This window comes from Staurois parvus, unplaced genomic scaffold (genome assembly GCF_062004578.1).
Source record: "Staurois parvus isolate SC_StPar_1 unplaced genomic scaffold, SC_StPar_1.0 ptg000770l, whole genome shotgun sequence".
Taxonomy (NCBI): Eukaryota; Metazoa; Chordata; class Amphibia; order Anura; family Ranidae; genus Staurois; species Staurois parvus.
In genome coordinates this window covers 427,395-453,851 of record NW_028318566.1, presented here as the reverse complement: position 1 = coordinate 453,851, position 26,457 = coordinate 427,395, and the positions used below count along the sequence as shown (strand labels likewise).

General features: G+C 42.3%; 1 protein-coding gene across 1 annotated transcript in view; it reads right to left on the bottom strand.

Annotated features, from left to right (window-relative positions):
- Window positions 1-26,171, bottom strand: part of MGAT4B (alpha-1,3-mannosyl-glycoprotein 4-beta-N-acetylglucosaminyltransferase B) — a 661,259-nt gene extending 635,088 nt beyond the window's left edge. Inside the window, exon 1 of the mRNA XM_089654506.1 lies at window positions 25,887-26,171. Coding sequence (XP_089510632.1) covers window positions 25,887-25,983 — 97 coding nt within the window. The 5' untranslated portion in view covers window positions 25,984-26,171. The remainder of the gene's footprint in view (window positions 1-25,886) is intronic.
- Window positions 26,172-26,457: the final 286 nt, after the last annotated feature.

Sequence of the window (26,457 nt, the reverse complement as noted above, 5' to 3'; positions counted from 1 at the left end):
AGCACAGAGAAACTAGGAAGCTTCTCACGCACCGCGGGCTGCTGTTATATAGAGAAGCAGACTGGGAGGAGGGCCAAGAAGCGATAGAAGGGAAAGGGATATAAACCCAGAGTAGAGCAGGCAATGCCCATAGGTGAACACAGAAGTCAGCAGCACATGTGAATAAAAACACAGATCTAGCAGAACATTGCAGCAAGAAGGTAAGAATTTCACAGTAAGGAAACTGCAGGCCAAACCATGACTGTTACTGTTTTGTATGAGTGAAGGTCTTCTTTAAAGAGTTCATTCAGACTTGCATTTTGTGGCAACAGTTTAATGTGCATTACCACATTGTGTGTTGACGCGTTTTGCACAGCTGCTGTGCACTGCGATGTTATTTATTTTGAATGGCACCCCAAAGCACTGTACAACATAACACACATACCATGCACATGTAAAAGCAAAAAAAAAAGTCAGGTGTGGATTATGACTGGGTTGCCTGGATGTAACATGCATTAACAACGTAATACACTGGAAAGGATGGCATAAGTGTGCATCCAAACTTAGGCTACATGCACATGGGTGCATTTGTCCACAGACATGAATGGCTGGAGAGAGCTATACAATTGAGTGTAAAACAAGTGTATGCTTACAAATGTAATGTCCCAAAGCAGGTAGTGTACTGTACTATGTACAGCTGCCTTCACCCATTCATGGCTATGGATGGCTTACGAAGTTCCAAGACATCCCAGGTACCAGAAACAGGCAACATATTTATGCCTTACGTGCAAATACGCCCATGTGTATGAATCCTTAAAGTGGACCCAAGGCCCTGCTTTAAGAGATCACTAGCTCAAACCAGAAGAACGAACACTGGACTTTATATACAGGGTGACAAATGGGAGTCGGGCGGTTTTGAAAAAAACAGTGCTCTGTAGATTTTCAGCTCAAAATGTATTAATGTTTACAGGTAAAGACATGCCCTTTGAGTTGCTTATTCAGTTATGAAATAAAAAGTCATTTAGATGACGACCATCCACTTGAATGCAGCTTTCAATCCTCGGCTTAAATTTTCCATCACTCGGGCCAACAGCTGTTGATCAATCATGAGCACTTCTTGTCGCATGGCATCCTTCAATTCATTCAAATTAGGGGGTTTATGAGTGTGCACACAGCTCTTCAGGTACCCCCATAGGAAAAAAAATCACATGACAAGTCAGGAGACCTTGGGGGCCATAACACATTGCTGAAACGTGAAATGAGGCGCCCAGGGAACATATTTCAAAGAACTTCCATCGGTGTGTTGGCAGTATGCGCTGTGGCACCATCCCACTGAAAATAAACATTTCTCATGTTTCTTCATCATCTTTGCAATTCTGGTCGTAAGAAGTTGTTCAGCATCTGAATATAACCCTTGAAAAAATACAGGCCGATAACGCCAAAAGGGGGCAACCGCACACCACACTGTAACACGTGCAGAGTGCTGAGGTCTTTCTTGAGTGCTCCTAGGATTTTCAGGAGCCCAGTAACATCCACTACTTCATTGTGACTGAATTGGCATTCCAGTGGGGGGGGGAAAGACGCCTAGCTCGTCCCCCTCCCATCAACGCTTACCGTGTACTACCTGTTCTAAAAATGTCCGACTCCCGTAGGTCACCCCGTATGAAGACTGGCGGGGGGGAGCAGAGTTAGTGTCCATAGCAACCACTCAAGGATTAGTCTTTTAAAGATACTGAAAATGACGCCTGAATTTTTGAATCCTACGGGCAACAAGTCTTTTATCCAGTATACAGAGAGGTCAATGGCATTCAGGAGAATTGATATTGTTATACACAAACACTACTTTGGGGTCACTTTTGCCTTAGGAACAAAGAACAATAGTTGCTGAACAAACCTACATTTAGATACATATTAACTAAGAGTGTATACATAAGCAGAATGAAAAGCTAAGTGCTGGAGCCTATACGGGGTGCTAGAAGTACCATTCATGTACTACATGCTGCATAAACACAGGAAACACATAAATGACGCTTTCATCTTCCATACACTGAGAGCAGAACACAGCATGATATGAAAATGGCTTTCATACAACCAGTCCATATGTAACATTATTAAAGGAAAGACAGACATTTAAAAAGCATGCATCATTTAAAAAGGAATTCCCTTTCACTCTCACACACAGTCTGCCTGGAGCTATATTATGGTTGCTTTTTGGTTTAACAAGTGTGTTCTTTTCAACGAACTTTTTGATAATCATGTAAAAGAAAGCAGCTTGATTTAACCGCTTTCCCGACACCCTACCCTACAGGGCGATATATACAGTATATATACGGGATTTGTACTTCCAGGTAGGAACCGCGTCACCATTAGCAGCTAGGGATGTCAATCACCGGAGATTCCCCGCGGCACCCAGCGATTGCCATGTATGGTTGAGAGGGGAGAGACAGATCTCTTTCCTGCTAGCAAGGACATTCTGCTTTGTATTTCTCTGCACAGCAAAGAAATACAAAAGCAGCATGTCTCCCTAGTGAAACACACAGCACATAATGTTAAACAGCACACAGTTAACCCTTTGATCACCCCAGATGTTAACCCCTTCCTGCCCAGTGTCAATAGTAGTGCCAGTGCTTTTTTATTAGCACTGATCACTGTGTGATTGGGATGTCAGTAGCAGTTAAGTCAGTTCCCACCCAGTATCAGAATACCCGCCGCAGTCCCCCTATAAGTCGCTGATTGCAGCCATTACTAATATAAAACAATGTTAAAAAAAATTCTAATATATATACCGCCATTTGTAGACGCTATAACTTTCACGTAAACCAATTAATTTACATATATTGGGATTTTTTTTATAGCAAAGATATGTAGCAAAACACATTTTAGCCTAAATTTATGAAGAAATTAGATTTTTTTAATTTTTTTTACTGGATATGTTTTATAGCAAAAAGTCAAAAATATATATATATTTTTTTTTTCCAAAATTGTCAGTCTTTTTTTGCTTATAGTGCAAAAAATTAAAAATTCACAGGTGATCAAGTACCACTGAAAGAAAGCTCTATTTGGGGGAAAAAAGGATTTAAATTTCATTTATGTACAGCTCTGCATGACTGCGCAATTGTCAGTTAAATTAACACAGTGCTGTATCGCAAAAAATGGCCTGGTCAGGACTTGGGGTAAATCCTCTGGAGGGCAAATAGTTAAATAGTCAATGTACTAATGTATCAATGTGTACTAATGTTTAAAACAAAACACTTGCTATGTATTTTACCATAGGATGTCCCTGTTATTAAATATCGGATAGTCTTTATTAAATCCAATATCCCTCCTCTTACCAATTTCCTGAGCACCAATTTCAGACATGTAAAACCAGTCGGTGAGCAACCAATGCCGCCTAGCAACTACTTCAGCTGTGCAAAAAATCAGAATGTTTGCTCAGTTCACCTTTCCTGCATTCTTTTGGCCATATTTCCAGAGTACTTCACAGGGTCACTGTCAGTCCTGAAACCTGTGTTTCGTAAGATCCTGATCTCTGTATCACCAACCATATTGAAAACTTCCCACGCAGGTGATTTGAAACATTGATACTGACAAATTACTTACATTAGGCTTTCTGTAGATGAGACAGCAAGACAGTTGTGTTGGGGAATTCCCCTCCTAGATCACATACAGTGGTTGTCAGACTGCTAGGTTACTAACAAACGGCAGTTGGGTAGAAAGGTATACTGCAGCATTGTCTGGGTGAAAAATGTAATGGCTAAATTCACCTTTTTAAAAAAAAATTACTGCACATCTTTTAGCAGGTAAAAAAATGTGCATTTATTTTATTTGTGTACTAGGAGCTTGCAAAGCATTGCACCCGCGATCAGCAGATTATGGGTGCCATGCAGGACTCTTGCAGACTGTCAGTGTAAGCTGTCTGCTCATACCTCGTACTTGCAGACAGTAACACAATGACAAGAAGAAACAATTAACTGCCTAGAGCGCTCAAAAGTGCCCTGGAAGTTCACTGAGAACTACAAGCTGACAGCCATATTACATACATAGTTACATAGTTAGTCTGGCTGAAAAAAAGACAAAAGTCCATCCAGTTCAACCATTAAAAAAAAAAAAGTTATAATCCTATACCCACAGAAATCTGTGAATGGATGATGTGCACGGCCGTGCTGTCTTTAAATAGTAACAGCGGGTATAGGGAGAAGATCCCCGACCTGCTGTCACAGGGAGTTCGGGGATTGGGGAGCAGATACAGGAGTGGGAACATGTTACATGTTCCCAAAGGTGAACTTATCCTTTAAAGTGGAAACAAACTACCACATTCACCAAATCAAATGACAAGCAACAAGTTATTCAGAGCAATGAAACGAACATACCAACATATTCAATACATTGATTTCTGCACTTATCTTTGTCAGCATTCTGAATTAGAATCAGCTTTGCTTCAGGAAAGCAGTAGGCTAGGCCATGAAATCAACACTCCCCAGACATGCACGGCACAGTCTATGAGCGAACACACCAGCTTCCATTCTTGTGTCTCACTGTATTTGTGTGTTTACCTTGTATATATTCAGCAACATATGCATGACAGGGAAACTAGGTGCACAATTATAAATTTATTATTTCTAAGGTGAACTTGTATTTAAAGTGGTCCTAAAGTGAATCCACCCCAACACTTACCTGAGTCCTCTATCAGTTCTGCACTGTGTCTAGCTGCAGCTCCTCTCTCCCCTCTTCCTGGTCTCACAGGGTACACTGACAGCAGCAGAAGCCATAGGTTGAGCGTGACGCATAGCCAAGCCTCGATGTGTGTGTCTATAGACGCCCACATGGCTTACTATGGGGACACACAGGAGAGGTGGAGCAGACAGTTCCTGCGAGGGACTCCAGAAGTGGTGGTGTGGGACCACTATGTGCAATACCACAAAGCAGGTAAGTATACCCTCTTCATTTTAATTAAAAAAGGACTTTATAACCACTTTAAAGTGTTGTAAACCCATACATATACCCAGTACAGTGAGTGGCCTCAGGTGATACACAGAGATGAAACAAATCCTCCTACATAATTTATACCTGTTTATCTGCACTCTTTTATTCTCTATATCTATTCAAAATGCTAAATTCATAAAGCTTGTCTGAGAGTTTAGAAAATAGGGGGCAGAGAGCTAAAATTACACACCACAGAGCTCAATAAGGAGAGCAGACTGGAGGGAACGGACACATCCCCCCCTCAAAAGGCTCACAAATCTGGAGCTGTCAATCAGCTGGAGGTCCCTCCCCCATCACCATTTTTCTCTTGGTGTCAGAGAAACATGTCAGAAGTGATTCATGCTGATAGCAGAAGAAAGAAGCAGCTGACAGAAATGACACTTTATACTCTTAATTGAGATAAGTACACATCATAGAAGGATATATTTGTTCATATTTCATGTCTTTGGTTAACCACGTTAAGTACTAGACTGGTGGGCTATGCTGCTTGTATAAAGCTGCAGGTTTAATTTTCAGTTTTAACTGAAGTGCAAATGGGCCTAAATGCTTAGGTGTGCTTGGATAGAAGGGCGTTTTTATTGGCCTGGCAAAACTAATCCCCAGGACTTGTACAGAGCAGCTCTAGGGGAAAACAAAATGCAGGCAAAAAGCATTCCTCATACTTATAAAGACCATATCATATGACTGATTTTGTAACAGCTACAGAGTTTCTCTCCGCCATTTTGTTGCTAGGTATACAGCAGTCGGTGGAAGGGTCACAGCGATTTCAGACATTTGCAGCGCAGTCACCAAGCAGCTGACTTTTAGCAGCATTCACAGCTGCTCACAAAACATTAGCTTTAATATCTACTCATAACATCCAGAGTAGCAGCTAATGGTAACATCACATTAGGAATTTCTAGCTATAAAGACGTGTTAGGGTACATTCACACCTAAGTATTCAAAAATGTATTGATTTTCATGTGCATTTTCAGTGGGCTGTAGTGTGCGTGATATATTTTTTGTATATTTAAAAACAGTTAAGATCCTGCTTTTATAAAGTCATTTCCTGCCAACATTTTAGTTTCTTTGTTTTTTGACATGCACCTTACACCCCGGGACTTTAAATTTTACAGGTATAAATAGGGATGCTAGCGTGGCGGTACTACATGCAGTAGTAGATGGCAAGTGTGTCCTATTACTGATAGGCGGCACAAAAGTCCCGGGCCAGTCCAGAGACCGTTAATCAAGATGGCAGACAACCGTGTTAGTGCATGCATGGAACAGCGTGTGGTGATGAAGTTTCTTGTGAGCAAAAGTGTAAAAATTACGGATGTCTACAGATGATTTTAAGCGCAGTGCAGTGATGAGACGCTTAGCCGCAGTAAGACATTTGAATGGTGTAAGCACTTCAAAGATGGCCGTCAGTGATGATCCCAGCCATGGTGGTTCCCAGCCCGCACCAGTCATTCCTGTGAACATTCAGCACGTGGAACGCCTGATCCCGGATAAGCAATGCATAACCTATCATGAAATTGTACAAGAGATTAATCTTTTTGTGGGAACAGTAAGCACAATGACGCTGAAGTGAAGCACGCTGTTCTACAATGGTTCAAGCGTACTGACAAATCTTTCTATGACAAAGCCCTCATTAGTTAAACGCTGGGATATGCGTATAAATGTAGCAGGGGAGTATATTGAAAAATAAATGTAGTTTCCACTCCTTTGTTCTTTTATTATAAAAAAAACTCAAAAGTCCCAGTTTGATTTGAAAGCCCCCTCGTACTTTTCCCTGACTTCTCACAGGAAGTCTAGAGGAAGAGGGCAAGATTCTAGAAAGACTCCAAAACTGAACCTGAAATACTCAACGGTTATCCTGCCAGGCTGAGAATTATTGCCAATAAGCTCCCCAAAGTGTTTATTTAGATCTGGATTATGCTTTCTAAACTACTAGAGTTGTCAGTTCCTAGGGCTCACATATTGGATGATGACTGCTGGACCCCTCTGGCCCTCTGGATCAGCTGCACCATACTCCTCAAATGTTCATGCCAAGTGTCCTGTGCCTAGATCATAGCATGGAAAGCCATAGCCAGAGATGAGCCACCTTCACACTCTTGTAGGTTTCAATTATTATGGCTTTGATTTTTTTTTTTCTTGATTTTTTTTTCTCCTTTTGCTGCCTTTGTCTGTTTAAGGCTAGGTTCACACTAATGCAGTACGGTACATCGCATGTGATTCGCACAGGAACCACACCGCATTCCTGTGCAAATCACATGAGATCTGTGTGCGGTGCGATTGGAGCCATACATTTTGTATGGCTCCAATTGCACTGCACCCACACCAAAAAGTTTCAGGACCCTTTTTTTGGTCCACACCTGAATCGGATCACATGGGTATTCACACCTATGTGATCCGATTCTGCACGTCATACCACGTTTTGTGGACCGATTTCGGGGTGTTGTTAACTTAACATACACACCCGCAGCAGTTCGCATGAACATGGTGTGATTCTGATGCGGTGCGGTATTCGCACAGAAAACGCTGCAAATTCCGCACTGCATCAGTGTAAACCCAGCCTAAAACTTTCAGTAAAAAAATCTGGATAAAAAAAAAAAATGTTTAAATATCTGAGCATTCTAGAAATGTTGCCTTCTAAAAAAGATTATCCTTCCTGTGACATTATAATGATCTAAATAAGTGATCTGTAAAGAAAGACCTTGAAAAAGAATTAAAGAAAAACTGTTTTCCTATAAATCAAAGTCAATATTCCAAATTATCCAATTACCAGTTTGAAGACCTATTGCTCTGGGTCCTCTGGCTGCATTCCAATCTGTAGTTAGTACAGCCATGCCTTCTCATTAAACAGTGAACTTCAAGTCTTTGCTTTCATGGAAAAGTCAAAAAAGAAAAACAGTTCATCTCACATTTAGGCACAGAAGGCAAAGCCATGCAAGTAATTTCTCTATGCCCTTGTGACCAACAGTGCATCCAGAACTGCTGGTTTACCGCACAGATAAAGCCCAATGTTATACATCTATTTATCCAATCTGGTGACCTTAGATCAGCCTTTCCCAACATTTTTAACATGGAGGAACCCTTGATTATCTTTCTGGTGTCGGGGAACCCCTGCTAACAATTATCTACAGCTCACAGTACATTAGCACGATGGTCACTTGGAAGAATGCTCCTTACATTTGCAGTTATGAGGAAGCATGCCCACTATACAGAGAGCTAAAAAAGATCAATGGTGTCAGTGGTTACTTATCTGAGAGTCAGAAATAGATCAATGCTCAAGGAACCCCTAGCAAGCTCAGGAGGGACCCTAGGGTTCCATGGAACCATGGCTAAGAAACACTGGCTTAGACTGTATGGCACGAATCCTAGTTTTCGTATCTTTCATTTCTGATGTAGGTACAAGGGCCTAATCACATCTATGCATTTTAACACATGTGTACACAGGTTAGTAATGGCTTTAAATGGTGCTAGTTTACACATGTGCAATGTGTTGTCATTTCTTAGATATGCCAATGCAGATTATAGGACCTATTGTTAACAATGGCAGCAAATGAAAACTCTCTCTGGCTAGGCCCTTTGTGCTAGGTGTGCAGGGACACAGCAGCCCATTCATTTGAATGGGCTGTCATGCCTCCTGCAATGCAGGGAAAGGGTCCCTGCAGCATTTTAGAATTGGCAGTTCGCACAGGAACTGCAATTGCAGTGTGGTTCCCAGTGCAGGAGCGATTTCCAGTGTGTGCGGTCCTCCATTAGCATTAATGGCACCAAACACAGCTCCTGTGTTTTTCTGTGCGGGTGGCTGCGGCTGCAGGAACAGGGGCATTTTGGCAGCAGTAACCACCCGCACAGATGTGAACCTAGCCTTACATAGAAGTGCAGGATCACGGGATTGGACTGGAGCAGACAGAAATAGTACACAGATCTTATTTTTATACAGGGTAGCCAGAATAGGTAGGAGGGGGAGAAATATTTTTAAGAATAGTTATAATTAGGGTTTGAAGGGTTTGGGAGAGAGGAACACCAAGATAGCAAACCCCACATCCTGCCTTGCTGCTAGAATGAAAAAGGAGGGCTCTAACATATGAGTCCAAAAGCACGGGCATGCGGACACCATCCCGTAATTTAATTTAATTAAAAAAAAATGTTCTCCTCAGGAATAGGTAGGAATTAGGTTAGGGCCCCTTTAAGAAATCTGACAGGGAAAAAAGCGGAAACAAAATAACCACGTAACCTTGGAAAAGCGGGAAAAAGCATGTGACATGGAACATTCTGGAATTTTTAGGGGCTCATTATAAAGGGCACTCCGTGACCGAATTCTCCACAGATGGTCAGAGTTGGCCAACGGGCTCCCCACCCTCCCTCCGTTGTCACAAGGCACTGTTTATGTGGTTTGTGTCACCTTTGCTATAGAAAAGGGGGACTTATTGATAGAATTATTTCAGATAGCTCGAGTCCTAAAAGACTGAGCAAGTTTATTCATCATTGATAGTTAAAGTGTAAGCGTTTTGAAGAAATCATATTGTAAATGTAATTTATGTTATGTGTAATTAACAATAAAAGTGCCGCGGCCAAAATTTTATGCCAAAAGAAGAAATACTTTTTTGTGTGTCATTATTTAAATTTAAATAAGTATAGTTATTTTGGGGATGAGGGATAACGCGCGGCCTGCATTCCCATGTGAAAGCCACTGGACACGCTCTTTCAGCATTACAGGAATAGAAAGCTACAGTTTAAACATCCGAGCAACAAGGCAAGCTTGGAGTTTTTCAGGCAGGCTTCTGGAGGGACCCGAATTGCTTACAGCTATGAAAACAAAAATAATTAACCTTTTTTAAGCAGCTGTTTTTAATACCTATACCTACATGGGCCCCTTAACTACATAGACTATTTTCTGGAAAAGGTGAATCTAGCCTTTAAAAGGATAAGTTCATATTTTGATAAAAAATAATAAATTAACGTTTTTTTGCAGGTAAAAAAAAAGTACATTCATTATTTTTTGTTGCAGGAACCTGTAAAGCATTGCATCAGTGATTAAGAGATCGCTGGTGCCATGCAGGTCTCCTGCAGACCTGTCAGTATATCTGTTTGGCTGTATATCCTGTATGGGCAAGCAGATACACTGACAGGAAGAATCAATGAACTACCATTGGCACTCCACAAAGGATGTCAGTACTTGTAGTTCATTCATTTCCAGAACTCTGTGAATGAAGGACGTGGTCTTGTGGGATCCACAGGGAGCAGCTGCAGCATTGGAAACATGTCACATGTTCCACCCAAAAAACAGGTGGAACACGTAACATGTTCCAAAAGGTAAACTTATCCTTTAGCCCTAGTTCACACTGATGTGGTGCGGAATTCGCAGCATTTTCTATGCAAATTCCGCACATCAGAATCGCACCCCGTTCATGCGTACCACTGTGGGTGCGTATGTTAACACCACCATGAAAGCAGTACACAAAACGTGGTGCGATGTGTTGGATGTCTAAACTCCCCGTTGCGGACAGTCATGTAGCACGGTTTTTGCTGTTCTTTCATGATGTGCCTTTGATTTTACTGTCATTTGTGAGTACAATACCTATTTTCATGTCATATTAAACATTTTTAAGGTAATGCACTAGGCCGGTGTGCCCTCTGTTTGTTTTTTCTCTATTCAGTGAATACCCATGCGATCTGATTCTAGTGCAGACTAAAAAAATGGTCCTGCACCTTTTTGGTGCAGGTGCGGTGCGATTAGAGCCAGACAAATCGCATGTGATTTGCAGAGGAATACGGTGCGGTTCCAGTGCGAATCACATGCGATATACCGCACCACATATATGTGAACCCAGACTCAAAGTGAAACTTCACTCAAAAAGTGAAGTCCTGCTGGTTCCCTCCTATACCCAAATTAAAGGGTTTTGCGGGCGGGGGGAGGTGTACCAATTATTATCTGTAACCAATCCCACTGCCATAGTCCTCGCCTTGGTGAGGATGACATCCCTTGGACCTGCTGTTTCTCCTTCCACAGCCTTCAAGGACAAGTCACATGCCTCCGGAGGCTGCAGAACCATAAAGCACCAAGTGAGCTCACGCATGTGCATCGGGACCCAGCTGTGATTCCTCAGAAAGCCACATCCAGCTCCTGTATCCAAGATGGTGGCACTGGGGATCTGCAGCAGTAAGAACTGGCTGTAGGAAGACCATGCTATACTCCAGGCGCTGGTAAGTACTAGATTTTTAAAGTCAGCAGCTACAGTATTTGGAGCTGCTGCCTTAAAAGAAAGTGAAGTTTCTGTTTAATGACTGGGTTTAGATCTACTTTAATAATCAAGTACTTTGGTATCATATAGTCTGTCACTGTTAAAGTGACTAGTAGTGTGTATAGGTGCTAGAGTAATTGTCCCAATGTGAATATGGGAGATCAAATTATCTCCAGTAATAGGTGCTCCATTCAGACAATGATGAGATGGCCGATGTTAAGAAAAGGCTGTGCACTCACCAGATGCACAGTTAATCTGCACATTTAGAGACAATATTCTCTATGAATACACTGAAAGCTCCTGTGTGGATGGATCTGGTCTGGTCAGGTATTCCCCCTCACTGCTCCCTCCTGCTGGTAGTATGGCTCTGTCTCCCCTTTCATACAGCTCTGTGGGTTGTTGATAGCTCACAAAGAGCCCAGAAAAGAGGAGGCCAATAGTGTGATACCGTTTTTTCTTATGGTATATATTTATTCCAAAGAAAGCAGTTATACAGGGGAAGAAACAAATTCACTGACCATAAGATATTTCCAAGATGGCCGCCGGGACCCGCGTGGTGCCGGCGGCGTAATGTCACGACGCTGTAGCTCCTCCCTGATGCGTTTCGTGCTAACCGCACATAATCATAGGGGGTGTGCTCCCCCCCTATGATTATGGAAATCATTGCTTTACACCCCAACACATCCAGAACCATTGGTGTGTAATCAAAATATAACACTACAGAGCAATTTATTCCAAATTGCACACAGTTGTTTCAGGTTTCTTGGCCATCATCAGTGCAGTGTGTGGAAACAACGGCTTCTAAGGAGTAGGGCTGGAGACCCAACATGACAGTATACCCATACACGTTATGCTAGAAAAGGATTAAAGCAATCAAAAGCCCTCCAACCAAATCAAGTGTAGAATACTAAAGAAAAAAAAAAAAAAGAGGCATCATCAATCATGCCAACACATGAATGAGTATTTCATGGGCTATAAAATTAGTGGCAAAGCATTCCAGTATCCTTTATCAAGCGTTCTATTCACTTAACCCTTTTGCTTCCAGAGTCATTTTCACATTTTTCGCACACATGTTTAAAAAATTTTTTCTTGGCGTGAAGATTTCCTCAAACCCCTAAACATTATATAATTCCTGAAAGCAGACACTCTATAGAATAAAACAGTGGTAGGTCCAATTTTTTATGTCACACAACATTACCGCAAAGGTCAAGGGAAAGCAAAGTTTCAGTAAACTAAAGTGAATTTTAGGACAAATGCAATAAATTACCCAAATTTTTGTTAAAATATAAAAAACGAGGTTGTGCACCGAGTAAATAGATACTTAATATGTCAAACCTTAAATTTTTGCGCACCTATGAAATGGTGACAAACTTCAATACCCTATGATTTCTATAGGCGAAGCTTAAAAAACCCTTACAGGTCATCAGTTTAGTGTTATGGAGGAGGTCTCTCTCGAGCTAGAGTTATTGCTGTCACTCCAGCGTGCGCGGTGATATGTAACATGTGTATGGCAATCAATGTTTTTATGGGTAGGCACCCCAACATGTGTGTTCATGCTCGTACATGTGTATATGTGGAGGTGGTGTGTCAAATTTTTTTTTTTTTTTGGGGGGGGGGGGTGTTATGTGCTTGGGTGTTACTTTATCTTTTTGCAATTAAAAAAAAAATTTTACTTATCTTTTTTTTCATCACATAGGGAATACAAAGTCCCCTATGTGATGATTCTAGGTAACAGGTTCTCTTTAATGAAACATGCATGGCTCCACTGAATGTACTGCAATGCAGATTGCACTGCAATACATTTCTCCCCAGCTATTCTAGCTGGGGAAAGTAAAAGCGGTGACCCAGAAGTAACTTCATACACGTCGCCTTCAACTGGCACCTGCCATGTTGGCCATGTTGGCCCTGGGCCCACAGATGGGAGAGCGGAGCCTGGAATACATGGAGGGAGTGCATGTGGGGGGCACTGTTACCGGGGGCTGTGGAAGCCGTGCAACTACTTCCATCTTTCAGTTTTATACACAATCCAGTGGCTGTACAACAACCTGGCAGCAAAAGGATTAAAGAATATGTAAACTAATCATTTCATATTCCTGCTGTACCATATATTTGTATGAAAAAGTATCATGTTCTCTTTGTATTGCTTCCTTTGTGTGAAATCCCTGGTGTCCCTACCAGTCCATCTGCTTTCCTATTTAAAAACTCACCACGCTAGGCATGAGAGCACAGTATGGTCAGTCCTCTAGCTATGCTGAGAACTCAACCTGCTCTCTTACAATGATTAGACTTGTCCTGATACCCCCCCCACACACACACAGACTGAAGTTCAGTGTGCTCCCGTTTGTCCTCTCCCAGCTCCTATGCAGCTGATAACAGAGGGTACGTGATCACTTATAAAAAAGGGGTGGGGGGGTATTTATAGCGGGGTTTTTTATATCTATATCCAAATATTTTACCAATAATTTCTATCATGAATGGGTTGTTTTACAAGGTGAGAGTTGACAATCACTTTAACGCATTATTTTCTTAGTTCTCAATGTTGTTTTGTTTGGAATCCAAATCTGAAGGGTATTCTGGATGAAAAAAAGAAAAACATCTGAGAACGCAATCATCTAAATTTAACATACAGCAACCTGTTCCTAGTTCCATTCTTGCCAAATGTAGACTTGCAGAAAGCAGGCACAATGACAGGTGAAAAAAACAAGGTTGTGAAATGCGGAGGCAGGTATTGCAATCAATGAATGAGAGACTGGAGCCAGCTCGATGATGCATGACAAGGCCCATAGAGAAACAGCTGGCTGTGCTGAAGGGACTCGAAGAATAACATAGGCATAGAAAATTCCACAGCATAGCGCTTTTGGTTTATGAATAAGAACACATTCTATATCTTGCAACTGTACAGAAGACTCTTATTACCTGTCTGGATGTGGAGAAATCATCACAGATTATAAGGAAGATGTCTTTATATATTTCTAAAATGATGGCTGAACTTATATGGCCAGTCCAGCTATTACAGTTTTGGATGGATGCTGGTGGACTGTACCACTCAACAGCTTTTTTTTTTTTTTAATGGAAACTCCACTGACAAATCCTCAGCACCGTAGTTTACATGCCCATCTGCCTCCTGCAACCTTCAGATTTCTTTCTCCCATTTTTTTTTTGTGTTTTTTTTTATTTTTGCCTTGTTTACACCTTCAATCTCTACCATCCCTCTGAAAAGTGATCTGTGGTGGATTGCTGTTCACATGGTAGAGCAATGACTATTGCTGCCTATTGAATGCCTGCTTTTTATTTATTTTTTTACAATTGATAGGAGATGTTTCTATGTAAATTCTGAAAGCCACAGTCCACTTGCCAAAGTTACCACCCTCCAGCTGCTGGTGTAAACTCTAATTATTATCTGACATACTGCATAATCCAGCAGGGCAGGAAAGCTCCTCATTATACAACATTAGTAGTGAGACTCCACGGAAATGGGTGGAGGATCCAGAACTCCAGTAGGGAGGTGTTTTGCTAGATGACCCAGCACCAAGGACCCATTTACACGGTAGAGTTTTAATGCAAATGTTGCAAGGTGCGTGTTTCCAACTATCCCATAATAAAGATAATGGGGACAATTCATTAAAGGTTACCGCATGCCAATTGAAAGTCACACTACTCATTTTTTGGAAGTATTGCATGAGACAATAAAAGAGTCAATTCGTCAAATATCAAATGTGAGGTAAATACTGCATATTTGTTTAAATAGCAAGATATATATCGCAAAAAAAACCATGAGATAAATCAATAAAGTCAATTTATTAAAAAGCACATATATTCATTATTTATTAACTGATATTTGCTGGCAGTATGTTAGAAATGTACAAAATAACGGTTCGTGTTCTCACACAGGCAGACCAATCAGGTCCACCTGTCTGTTTTTCAAGTGGACCTGATCGGACCATTCATTGTTCTCTATGAGGAGGTGGATGTAAAACGATGTGTCTGTGTATACCCACCTGCATCCAATTCAATCCAATCTGCCAAAAACACACAGATGGGGTTCCCCATCTGTCCATCAAGCGGTTTGGATGACAGTCGGATGTAAACAGAGAGGTGGTCAGTTTACATCCAACCACCCCATAGAGAACAATGGGCTGTGTCCATGTCCGCTCTGCATAAGCAGAGCGGACATGGACCTGTCATCCGCATGCTCAGCGTGGATCAGTGGACACATCCCTCGCTGAACAGGTGGATCCGCTTAGCAGAGTAAAAGGGCCCTTACACTCCGGTCACACCAAACCCAACTTTGAATCGTGTGACTTAAGGCTCGTTCACACTTGACTGTTTTACCAACGCTTGCCAAACGCCCCTACGTTTGACAAGCGTTGGTCCGGCGTTTGCAGAGCATTTTTTAACACTCGGCAAATGCTCCGCAAACGCCACATGCGCAGTTTAGCGTCGGTTGTTAGGCGTTTGCGGAGCGTTAAAAACACCCCAAAAAACACCTATAATGAAGTTTAAATGGTGTTACCGCTCCGCAACCGCGTCACAACCGCACCGCAAACGCCGGCCGGGCATTTGCGAAGTGGCACCATAGTCTAGAATAGGAGGCTTCAACACATCCTGACTCGAGCAGACGCGTCCGTTTTGCCGCGACACTAACGCTCCCGTTAGAACAGCACCATGTGCTGCAATGTGCAGAATTGTCCGAGGCGTTTGGGAAGCGGTAAAAACACTTCTTAAACGCCTCTCTGCTGCCTGCACACAACGCTAGTGTGAACGTAGCCTTACAGTGAAGTCGGATGACATGCCTATTTCAGGTGTAATTTGCAAGACATCTGACACAGATGTCTATGCAAATCGCACCAAAAGTAATGCATGCATTACTTTAGAAATCACTACTTTAGATATGACCACTGCAATTGCGGACAATAGGGTGCGACTTAGCATGTGATTTGCAAAATGCATGCCAATTCACATCCAGTGTGACGGGGGACTTAGAGGAACTCTGCACTGGTCAGGAAGTGAAAAGTATACAATGTATCAGTGTGAAAATGTTCTCCCAGAGCTCCAGAATATAAATACGTTGTAACATTTCATCAGAGGGAGATCGTGATTGTGAACGAAAGCACATTAGAATGTTCTCAGTTTCACAATATTGCTGTGTGCCTTCTGGTGCAGTGTTGGCCTGCAAAAAAAATACATTGCAAAAAAAAAAAAAAACACCAAAAATAACACAAAATTTAAGTGCTAAATATAGCAAAACAAACATTTAACACATTCAGTAAATAACACGTTTTTTAGTAAATTATTTTAGTAAATTGACTGCTTTTCAGATAAATACTGCATGAGTTATTGTAACCACTTGCCGTCCGCCTGCTGTTTATAAACGGCAGGGCGGTGGCACTCCAGGGGCGGGTTGCTGTTCATAAACGGCACTCGCTTTTTCTAGCTGTGCGCGCTCCCTGGGAGCGTGCAGCACCGCGATCCGGTGCCCGCTGTGTCCTCTGGACACAGTGGAACACCGATCGTCGGGCGGGACCTCTGTGCGAGGTCCCGATCATGTGATCACTGATTGGGCAATCAGTGATCACATGCAAAGTAGTAAGCAAGATGTCACTTGTGACATCATTGCTTACTACATGTGAAATCTGTGAATGATCACAGAGGTCACATGGTACAAGGCTATAAACAACAGCCTTGTACCATGTGACAAGCTGTGACCAATCACAACTCACTCAGTACTTCTCAATGACTGCAAGAATGCAGACAGAGAGAAAGAGAAATGATTGCTTTTACATCCTATATGGGTGTAAAAGCACTCAGTGTAAAAAAATATATATATATTCATCACCCCCCACAAGTAGTACAGTGTCACCATGGTGACACTGTACTGCTAGGGTGACAGTATGTTAAAAAAAAAAAATATATATATAAAAAAATAAAATAAAAATGTAAAAAAAAATGTTCAAAAATTATAATTTTTGGTTATAAACTAATTTGGATTTTTTTTTTTTACTAAAAAAATTATGGAATAAATTTTGGCCAAGATTTATGATGAAATATTATTTATTTGCAACATTTTATTTAAAAAAAAACACTTTTTTTCAAAATTTTCGGACTTTTTTATTTACTTAGTAAAAAAAATAAAAATCCCAGCGGTGAATAAATACCACCAAAATAAAGCTTTATCTGTCTCAAAAAAATGGTAAAAAATTCATATGGGTACAGTATTGCATGACCGCGCAATTGTCATTCAAAGTGTGATAGCGCTGAAAGCTGAAAATTGCCCTGGACAGGAAGGGGGTAAAAGTGTCCGGACAGGAAGTGGTTAACTCAAAAATCCATGCAGTATTTATCTCTCACCCCAATGTCTGTTCCAATCTTAGAATTGCTTAGTCTTATAAAACACATCATGTCCATTTTAGTGGGTTGGGAAGCCTAAAGTCAACAGCAATGCATAAGAATACATGATACATGCACTTTGATGCACTGGCAACAGCTATGAACAAGCTTTGGTCAATGACTGTTAACTATCCACTCATAATCCTTAAATGAATAAATTGAAAACGTGTCAATAACACATGTCAAGGTACCTGCCTAATGCCACAAAAAAAAAAGAAAAACATCCTTACACATATGCATAGATATAAATCGCCCTAAAAAGCCAGCAGGTGAGTCAACTTACCAGCAAAACCTTGGTAAGAAATGTTTCTTTTTTTAAATGCAAAGTTTTACAAATTAGAATAATGAACCCAGAAGGAAACAGCTCTGTAACAAGTGTCGCAATGGGAAGTGAATGGAAAACCTTCAATTTACACTTAAATCACTGAAAGCTAATCTTAAAATAACATTTACAAGTTACCACGGGAGGTAATGTGTGAAAAGCAGTGTTAACATCACAGATCACACAGATGTAGACGATCATGACTAACTAAAGTATTTGAAGTAAGATTGGTGGATTTTTAAATATTAATCCACAATCAGAGAGGTTTGCATAGGAGTGGGTTCCCTGCTACAGAACCAGCACAGACATCAACCACTGACACCTGTCAAATTAAAGCTAGCACATCATAAAGACAGGGCCAAGGAAGCAACCAGGGACTATCCAAAGTGCTGAACGTGCTCACATGTCCATTGGATAACCTGGAGCAGACATTAGCTAATTAAACAGGAGTAATTGCTGTACACTGAGAAGTATATTTAAAAAAAGTCATTCATACCTATCAAACATATGGCTAATTAAGGGCCCTTTCACACTGTTTTGTGGGCTTTTGATGCATTTTGGTTTGTTTTCTGGTTGCCTGATTTCCATGCACCTGTGAAACATGAACATGTGACTCAAAAAGCGCACAAAATGTGTTTTTGATGCACTATTTCAATAGGGAAGGATGTTTTTTTGTGTGCTTTTAAAAATGCACCGCACCCACAGCACATAGGTATGAAGCGTTCTAAAGTTTTAAAGGGATACATTTTCCATGCATTTTTGTTCTGCTTTTTAAACACAAAAAGCACATCAAAACCTGATCAGTGTGAAAGGACCCAAAGGACTCGTTCACATCAGTCCCACATTGCATTTTTTTATTGATTATATTGAGGTGTCACAAAATGTCACTTAATTCACCTCTATGCACTGCAGCGCATTACTTTGTTTTGTGGTGCAATAAATGTGTTGTGCTGCTTTGCACTGCTCGAGGGCTCATGCACATGGGCAGAATGGCTCATACAGCGTAAAACCCAACATTTTTCACCAGAAGCCTATCAAAACCAATGAAGTATGGTGGCGGAACACTGTTCCAAGAAGTACTCACATTTAGGAATTCCACCTTCTGGGCATACAATCCTAAAGGCAGGAAACCCTAAACCTAAGTATCACTCGGTAAAGCATCCAGCTGTTGTTTTAGCCCATCAGCTGTACAATGCATCTGTGTATTTCCCTTGTGCCCAAAAATGCCAGGTTTTAGACCAGGGGTCGCCAGACTGTGGCCCACGAGCCAGATGTGGCCCTTTCCTAGCCTTTACTTGGCCCTTGAGGCCACTGGCACCAGTTATGGAGATCTAATCCTCCCAACACCAATGATGGGGCACTATTCCTTCCACTAACACCAATAATGGGGAATGATTCCTCCCAGTGACACCAAAGATGGGGTACTATTCATCTTACTGACACCAAATATGGGGCACTACTCATCCCACTGACACCAATAATGGGGCACTATTCCTCCCACTGACACCAATGATGAGACACTATTCCTGTTACTTGCACCAGTTATGGGAATCTAATCCTCCCACTGACACCTAAGATGAGGCATTATTCCTCCCACTGACACCAATGATGGGACACTATTCCTCCAGCTGACACCAGTTATGGGAATCTAATCCTCCCACCGACACCAATGATGAGGCACGTTTCTTCCCACCGACACCAATGATGGGACACTATTCCTCCCACTGATACCAATGATGGGGCACTAGTCCTCCCACTGACACCAATGATGGGGCACTAGTCCTCCCACTGACACTAAAGATGGGGCACTATTCCTCCCACTGACACTAAAGATGGGGCACTATTCCTCCAGCTGACACCAGTTATGGGAATCTAATCCTCCCACCGACACCAATGATGAGGCACGTTTCTTCCCACTGACACCAATGATGGGACACTATTCCTCCCACAGACACCAATGATGGGGCACTAGTCCTCCCACTGACACTAAAGATGGGGCACTATTCCTCCCACTGACACCAATGATGGGGCACTATTCCTCCCACTGACACTAAAGATGGGGCACTATTCATCCCACTGACAACAATTATAGGGCACTATTCCTCCCACTGACACCAATGATGGGGCACTATTCCTCCCACTGATACCAATGATGGGGCACTATTCCTCCCACTGATACCAATGATGGGGCACTATTCCTCCCACTGACAACAATTATAGGGCACTATTCCTCCCACTGACACCAATGATGAGGCACTATTCCTCCCACTGATACCAATGATGGGGCACTATTCCTCCCACTGATACCAATGATGGGGCACTATTCCTCCCACTGACAACAATTATAGGGCACTATTCCTTACGCCAATTATGTAAGCTTTTACTCCCACTGAACACCAAGCCTATGGCAATATTTACCTCCCACTTCTAGGGCATTTTATACTGCCGTTGGCCACAGTCCAGCCCCTGCAATGTTTGAAGGGCAGTAAACTGGCCCTTTGTTTCAAAAGTTTAGAGACCCCTGTTTTAGACTGTAGGAGCCAAACTGCCCATATGCAGAAGCCCTCAAAATCCATACATTCTGCAATTGTATGCAGTGCACACCACCGCACCTTTATGGTGGGAACCAGGCAAAAACAACTGTTTCCTACATATCCTTGCATTCCGCCTGTATTGATCTATGTGAATCAACGCAACTCGACAGACCCAGTATTGCATACAAAGATAAAACACACTTTTCATTATTGTCATATTTTCAATTTCAGCAAGAGCTTCAAAAAGTACAGTATGTACAATACAGACATATACAGAAACCATCTGACCCACACAGCTGTACCCAACCACAGTGAAATTCTAAAAATCAAATGCAATCAATCCCTTTCTGCTGAAAGCACAGAATAAAACATTCTAGAAATGCCAAAGTACTTCTGTCATTTTTGACAAAAAAAATGCCAACATCAAAATGTGAATATACCCATCAGTCTTAGCGATCGTAGGAGAAGGTGACAACACTAAAACCTAGCTGTATCCTGCAGGCATGACAATTATGCCAGGGACTGCCAACTTAGGAACTCTGAGATGCTCAGCACTAGCTGATTAATAATGACAGGCTGACAACATCAGAATGTGGGCACATCTCACATCATTCGTGCCAGGTGATGCCAAAAGCGGAACCTTAATATTTAGCTGTATTGACAAGCATGCCCAGGGTTGCTGACATCACATCTTAGCTATAACTAAAGTACCTGTCAGTCATGTTAAAGTGGATGAAACCCCAGATCGATTCTTCAGTATGTTTGGTGTGATGCCTCACTGTATACATTGTTTGGTGTGATCCCTCACTGTATACATTGTTTGGTGTGATGCCTCACTGTATACATTGTTTGGTGTGATGCCTCACTGTATACATTGTTTCTAAGCAAACAGTTGTGTGAATTTACTGCAGTATTTCTTACTTTCTGCCAGTAACTGAAATTCCTGTTGGAGGGTGACAACGCTAAACCACTGCTGTGAAATTAGCAGCAGTGTTGTCAGTTTGTCTTGTGCACTCATTAAACTAGCTACTGGACAACCTATCAGACAGGCAGCCAAAATGAAAGAATATAAAACCTAACATTTCATATTCCTGATATGTGCCCGCTGTACCATGTATTGTGTGAAATAAAGAATATCCTGTTCTCTTTATATTGCTTTCTTTGTGTGAAATCCCTGGTGTTCCTGCCAGTCCCTCTGCTTTCCTATTAAAACTAACCACACTAGGCATGAAAGCACAGCATGGTCAGTTTTCTAGCTGTGCTGGGAACTCAGACTGCTCTCCTCCAATGATCAGACTTTACTGATAGCCCTCCACCAGCAAAGCCATTCACTAGGAAGATCAGTGAGCTGCTGTTTCTCCTCCCCCAGCTCCTTAAACAGAGGGTATGCGAAAATTTATAAAAAAGGGGGATAAAGGTATTCATATATTTGTTTAGTGCCTATACACAAATTTTGCCTTTAACTTCTATTTTAAACTGAATGAGTCGTTTTACAAGGTGAGAGCTCACATATACTTTAACGATCTCACATGACATTGTGACAAAGCTAAAGTTGGGTATAGATGGCTGAATTTCCAATTAAAATTCTAGAGAAAAGACTGTTCTAAGAAAGTTTATTCTTAAGCCACTGCATTGCATTTAGTAGCAGATTTGTGAGCTTGCCATGAGCAGAAAGTTGACTTTTAGGCTGCTTATCAGGTCTACCTGACAGAAGGATCTCACAGAGCATGGTGACAACACTACCGCTAATTGAGAGGAAATGGCTTAGCACTGTCAGTCTGCAAATGGACATGCCATTACTGGCAGGAACTCCAGGTAAGAAACTTTGCAAAATCTTTACAAAAGCATTTCCCCCTCCCAATCAACTTGTCTTTTTTTCTTCTGTTACTTTTGGTGTCCTTAGTAATGTACAATGGATTCAGCACTGTCCTCTACTCAAACACAAATTGTCCTACTCCAGGTCACACCTTCACTGTTTGCATCACAGGGGAGTCCCTTCCTGGTTCCTGCAGCCAGCCCCCCCAATGACAGTGCATCAGATCTCTGCGTATGTGTGTGATCTACCGTTTACTTGAATGGAAGGTAATGCCACCAGTGATAGCTGACATCAGTACCCCAGGAGGCAGAAGGGGGAGAATTAAATGTCATAGGTGAGAATGGTGGCTGGGGGCGGGGCCACTTAGAAATATTTTTTTTTAAAAGGTAAAAGAAAACTATAATTTTTGCAAAATCTACTTCAGATTTACCAAAAATGTGTGATATGATCCAATCAACTTGTATCCAATCAGGCAGACCCTTGCACTATATACAGTTGCAAGAAAAAGTATGTGAACCCTTGGGATTACGTGGAGTTTTGCATGAATTGGGCATAAAATGTGCTCTGAACGTCATCTAAGTCACAACAATAGAAGAACACAGTCTGCTGAACATAATACTACACAAACATTAGATGTTGCCATGGTTTAATTGCACATAACATGTAAACATTCACAGTGCAGGGAGGAAAAAGAATGTGAACCTTTGGACTTAATAACTGGTTGACCCTCCTTTGGCAGCAATAACCTCAACCAAACGTTTCCTGTAGTTGCAGATCAGACCTGCACAACGATCTGGAGTAATTTTGGACCACTCCTCTTCACAAAACTGTTTCAGTGTAGCAATATTCTTGGGATGTCTGGTGTGAATCGCTCTCTTAAGGTCATGCCACATACTTTTTCTTGCAACTGTAGCTGTTGGTACATCTAAAGCTCATCATACTTCTAATAGTCATCATACATGTTCTGATGTTCAATCTGACCATACAATCAACTTTAGATTTACCAAAACTATTTAAGTATGGAGGTCATGCCTAAGCTATCCAATTAGGCAGGCCCCATAGACTACGCCAGCCATTCTCAACCAGATTTCAGTGGAAATCTAGGGTTCCTTCAGGGATAGCTAGGGGGTTCCTTGTCTAACTGATCTAACATCTGATGGCCCTGCATAGTCCCAAGTCCAATGTCACTTGGCAAAGCCATCAACACGACTGCAAAGGTGTCATTCTGGCCACCCCTGTAAGGAAGCGGTTCTTCACACTCACCACCACCAATGTAAGGGGGGTTTTCCCAATGACCCCCTATAGACTAACCTTACCAGGGGTTCCCTGAGACCTGAATTTTATTTCAAGGGTTCCTTTGGGGTAAAAAGCTTGGGAAAGGTTGGACTACACACTTGTTGGTAGATATGCGGTGAGCTCAAGAACTAACTGCAGTTAGATACCAAGGATAGGGAGGCGTATGAGTAAGGTGTAACTATTTTTACATTTTGAAATGTTGGGAGGTCACACAGTAATATCTCTCTGATATCACTATAAGAACGTACAACTATAAAGCTGGCCATACACCATACAATCTGATTGTACAATTTCTGGCCGCTATACATGTAATGATCTTATTGAATGATTCTTCACAGAATTGGATAACATGATTGGAGCTACGAATTATTGAAAACACACGTATTATGTCATCGATCAGTTTTCAACAAAACCAATTAATTTAATTGAAATTATTCTGATCGTTGAGAATGTATGGGGCATCAAATGATCCTTTCATCAGAAAGTAAATTTATCAACAATGCAATTTTATATAAAATTGTTCCATGTATTCCATGTAAGAAGAATTCCAGGATTGGATATTTTTACATAGTTTCATTAATTCAGCTTGAACCATTGTAACTATATATGCAGATAAGTACATATACACCATACCTGTTCGATCCTTTTAGAAGTCACTGTAGTAGACAACTACTCAAGTGACGTCCACTTGCTTCCAGGTCAAGTGCCGAGCAGCTTCCCTGCTGCATTGTGAACTCAGGTCTACTACTTGGCACAGGCACCATTCATAGAATGCTTTGCATTTTCTCAATAAGGGCAAAGGGATCCCTGATTGGAAGAGGTGGGATGGTGAAACCATGCTCTCCTCCTCGTCCATTCTCGGAATGACATCTGTGCAGAGAATGACCTTGTGTGCAGAATGCAGCAGGGAAACCACTTGGTATGGGACCTGGAAGTTGGTGGAGACCACTGGAGTTGGGGTGTCTACTACACTGATTTCCAGCTTCTAGAGAGTTCCCACAGTTATGGCATATACACTGTTACATTGGTCCAAGCTGGATTCATATATCTATGTATAAAATATCCATACCTGATTGTAAACCATTGCATATTCCCAGTGAAGTGATTGGCCTCAGGTAATACACAGAGATTAAATAAATCCTCATACGTAAGTCATACCTGTCTATCTGCAGTCTTCTCTTCTCTACAGCTGTTCAAAGTCCAAAATGTATACAGCTTGCCTGAGCTGTCAGAAACAAGGGGGCAGAGAGCTGAAATTAAACACTGCAGAGCTCAGTGAAGGGAGCTCTGAGAGCTGATTGGAGGAAAAAGACACACCCCCTCACACAGCTCACAGGAACAGAGCTGAGACTGTCAATCTGCTGGAGGTCACCATTTTTCACTTGGTGTGAGGAAAACCTGAAGTGACTCATGCTGATAGCAGAGGAAAAAGGCAGCAGACAGAAATGACACTTAGTGATCTAGACTGAGACATGTACACACTGTAGAGGGATAGGCTTTGTTCATATTTCATGTCTGAGGTTTACAACCACTTTAAGGTGAGCATACATTACACAGTCAGGCCCTTGCACTACACAGTAGTGGATGGTGGATCTAAAGGACAGTGTATGGTCATCAATTATGTAGTACAAGGACCAGCCTGATTGGATAGTAATTGCACTGATTGCTTAGGTAAGTCCTCTCTACTATAGGTAAGTCCTTGCACTACACAGTAGTGGATGGTGGATCTAAAGGACAGTGTATGGTCATCAATTATGTAGTACAAGGACCAGCCTGATTGGATAGTAATTGCACTGATTGCTTAGGTATGTCCTCTATAGTCCTGGTCCAACTAAAGGAGATGATACAATGAGATTGTGCAGTGTATGGGAGTTTAAGGTGCGAAGCCAAACATACTGAGAATCAGATTTCAGGATTACATACACTTTAAAGAATGGCAAAATCACAGCCTGAGGACACAGAGTTCTGATCACCTGTGACAACATCACCTGAGAATGGTCACAACTCCTCCATCAATGTTGATGTCCACTGTGGACCTGTCAGAGGAGCCCTCATCATCCTCCCCTTCAACATCATCCTCCCCATTACCATCCTCCACTTCATCATCACCATCCTCCTGACACCTGCCATGACAAGTCCCCATCACACCTGAGTCCAGGGACCCAGGAGCAGCCCTGATCACACTGATGACCACCCTGCCATCACACTCCATCCAGAAACTTGTAGGTGCCCCCAGCAGTGCCTGTCATACGAGAGGCGGCCAGGCTGGCAGTGCGCTGGGAATGGCGCTGACATAGGAGGTGGCGGAGCTCCTCCAGGGGGTGGGGGGTGCTCACCTTTCTGCCCGCTGAACGCCGTGTACCAGGACAGGGAGAGGAAGATGCAGAAGCAGAAGGCGAGCAGAGTCAGGAAAGTGCCATTGCGGAGCCTCATCTCCTCCTCCTGCTGCTCCTCAGCCTGGGCGGGGGCGGCTGCATGTCCGGGGGTCGGGGGGTGGAAGGTGTCCGGGGTACCCCTCTCCTCAGTCTCCTCTCCGCGGTGTACAGCGCTCTGCTCCCGGGAGCGACAACTGACACAGACACAGCCGAGCGCGCCGCCGAGCAGCCGGCACTGCGCACGGGGGCGCGCCTCACTGGAAGCGCGTGATCGAACGATTCCCAATCACGCGTCTGTAGGGGGCGGCGGCCGTGTAACCAACACTGAGGCGGGCGATGTGCCCGGGGTGACGTCATGTGTGCTCCTGGGAGACGTCACAACAATAACACACACAGCCTCGTATAATGTCAGCAAACCCCGCCTGGGGGCAAGACGCTGAGGAAAGGACTGGACTGGACTCAGATACCCAGTACTGGGACTCCTCATTGTACCCAGTGCGACCATTACTGCTATATGCCAGAACACTGGACC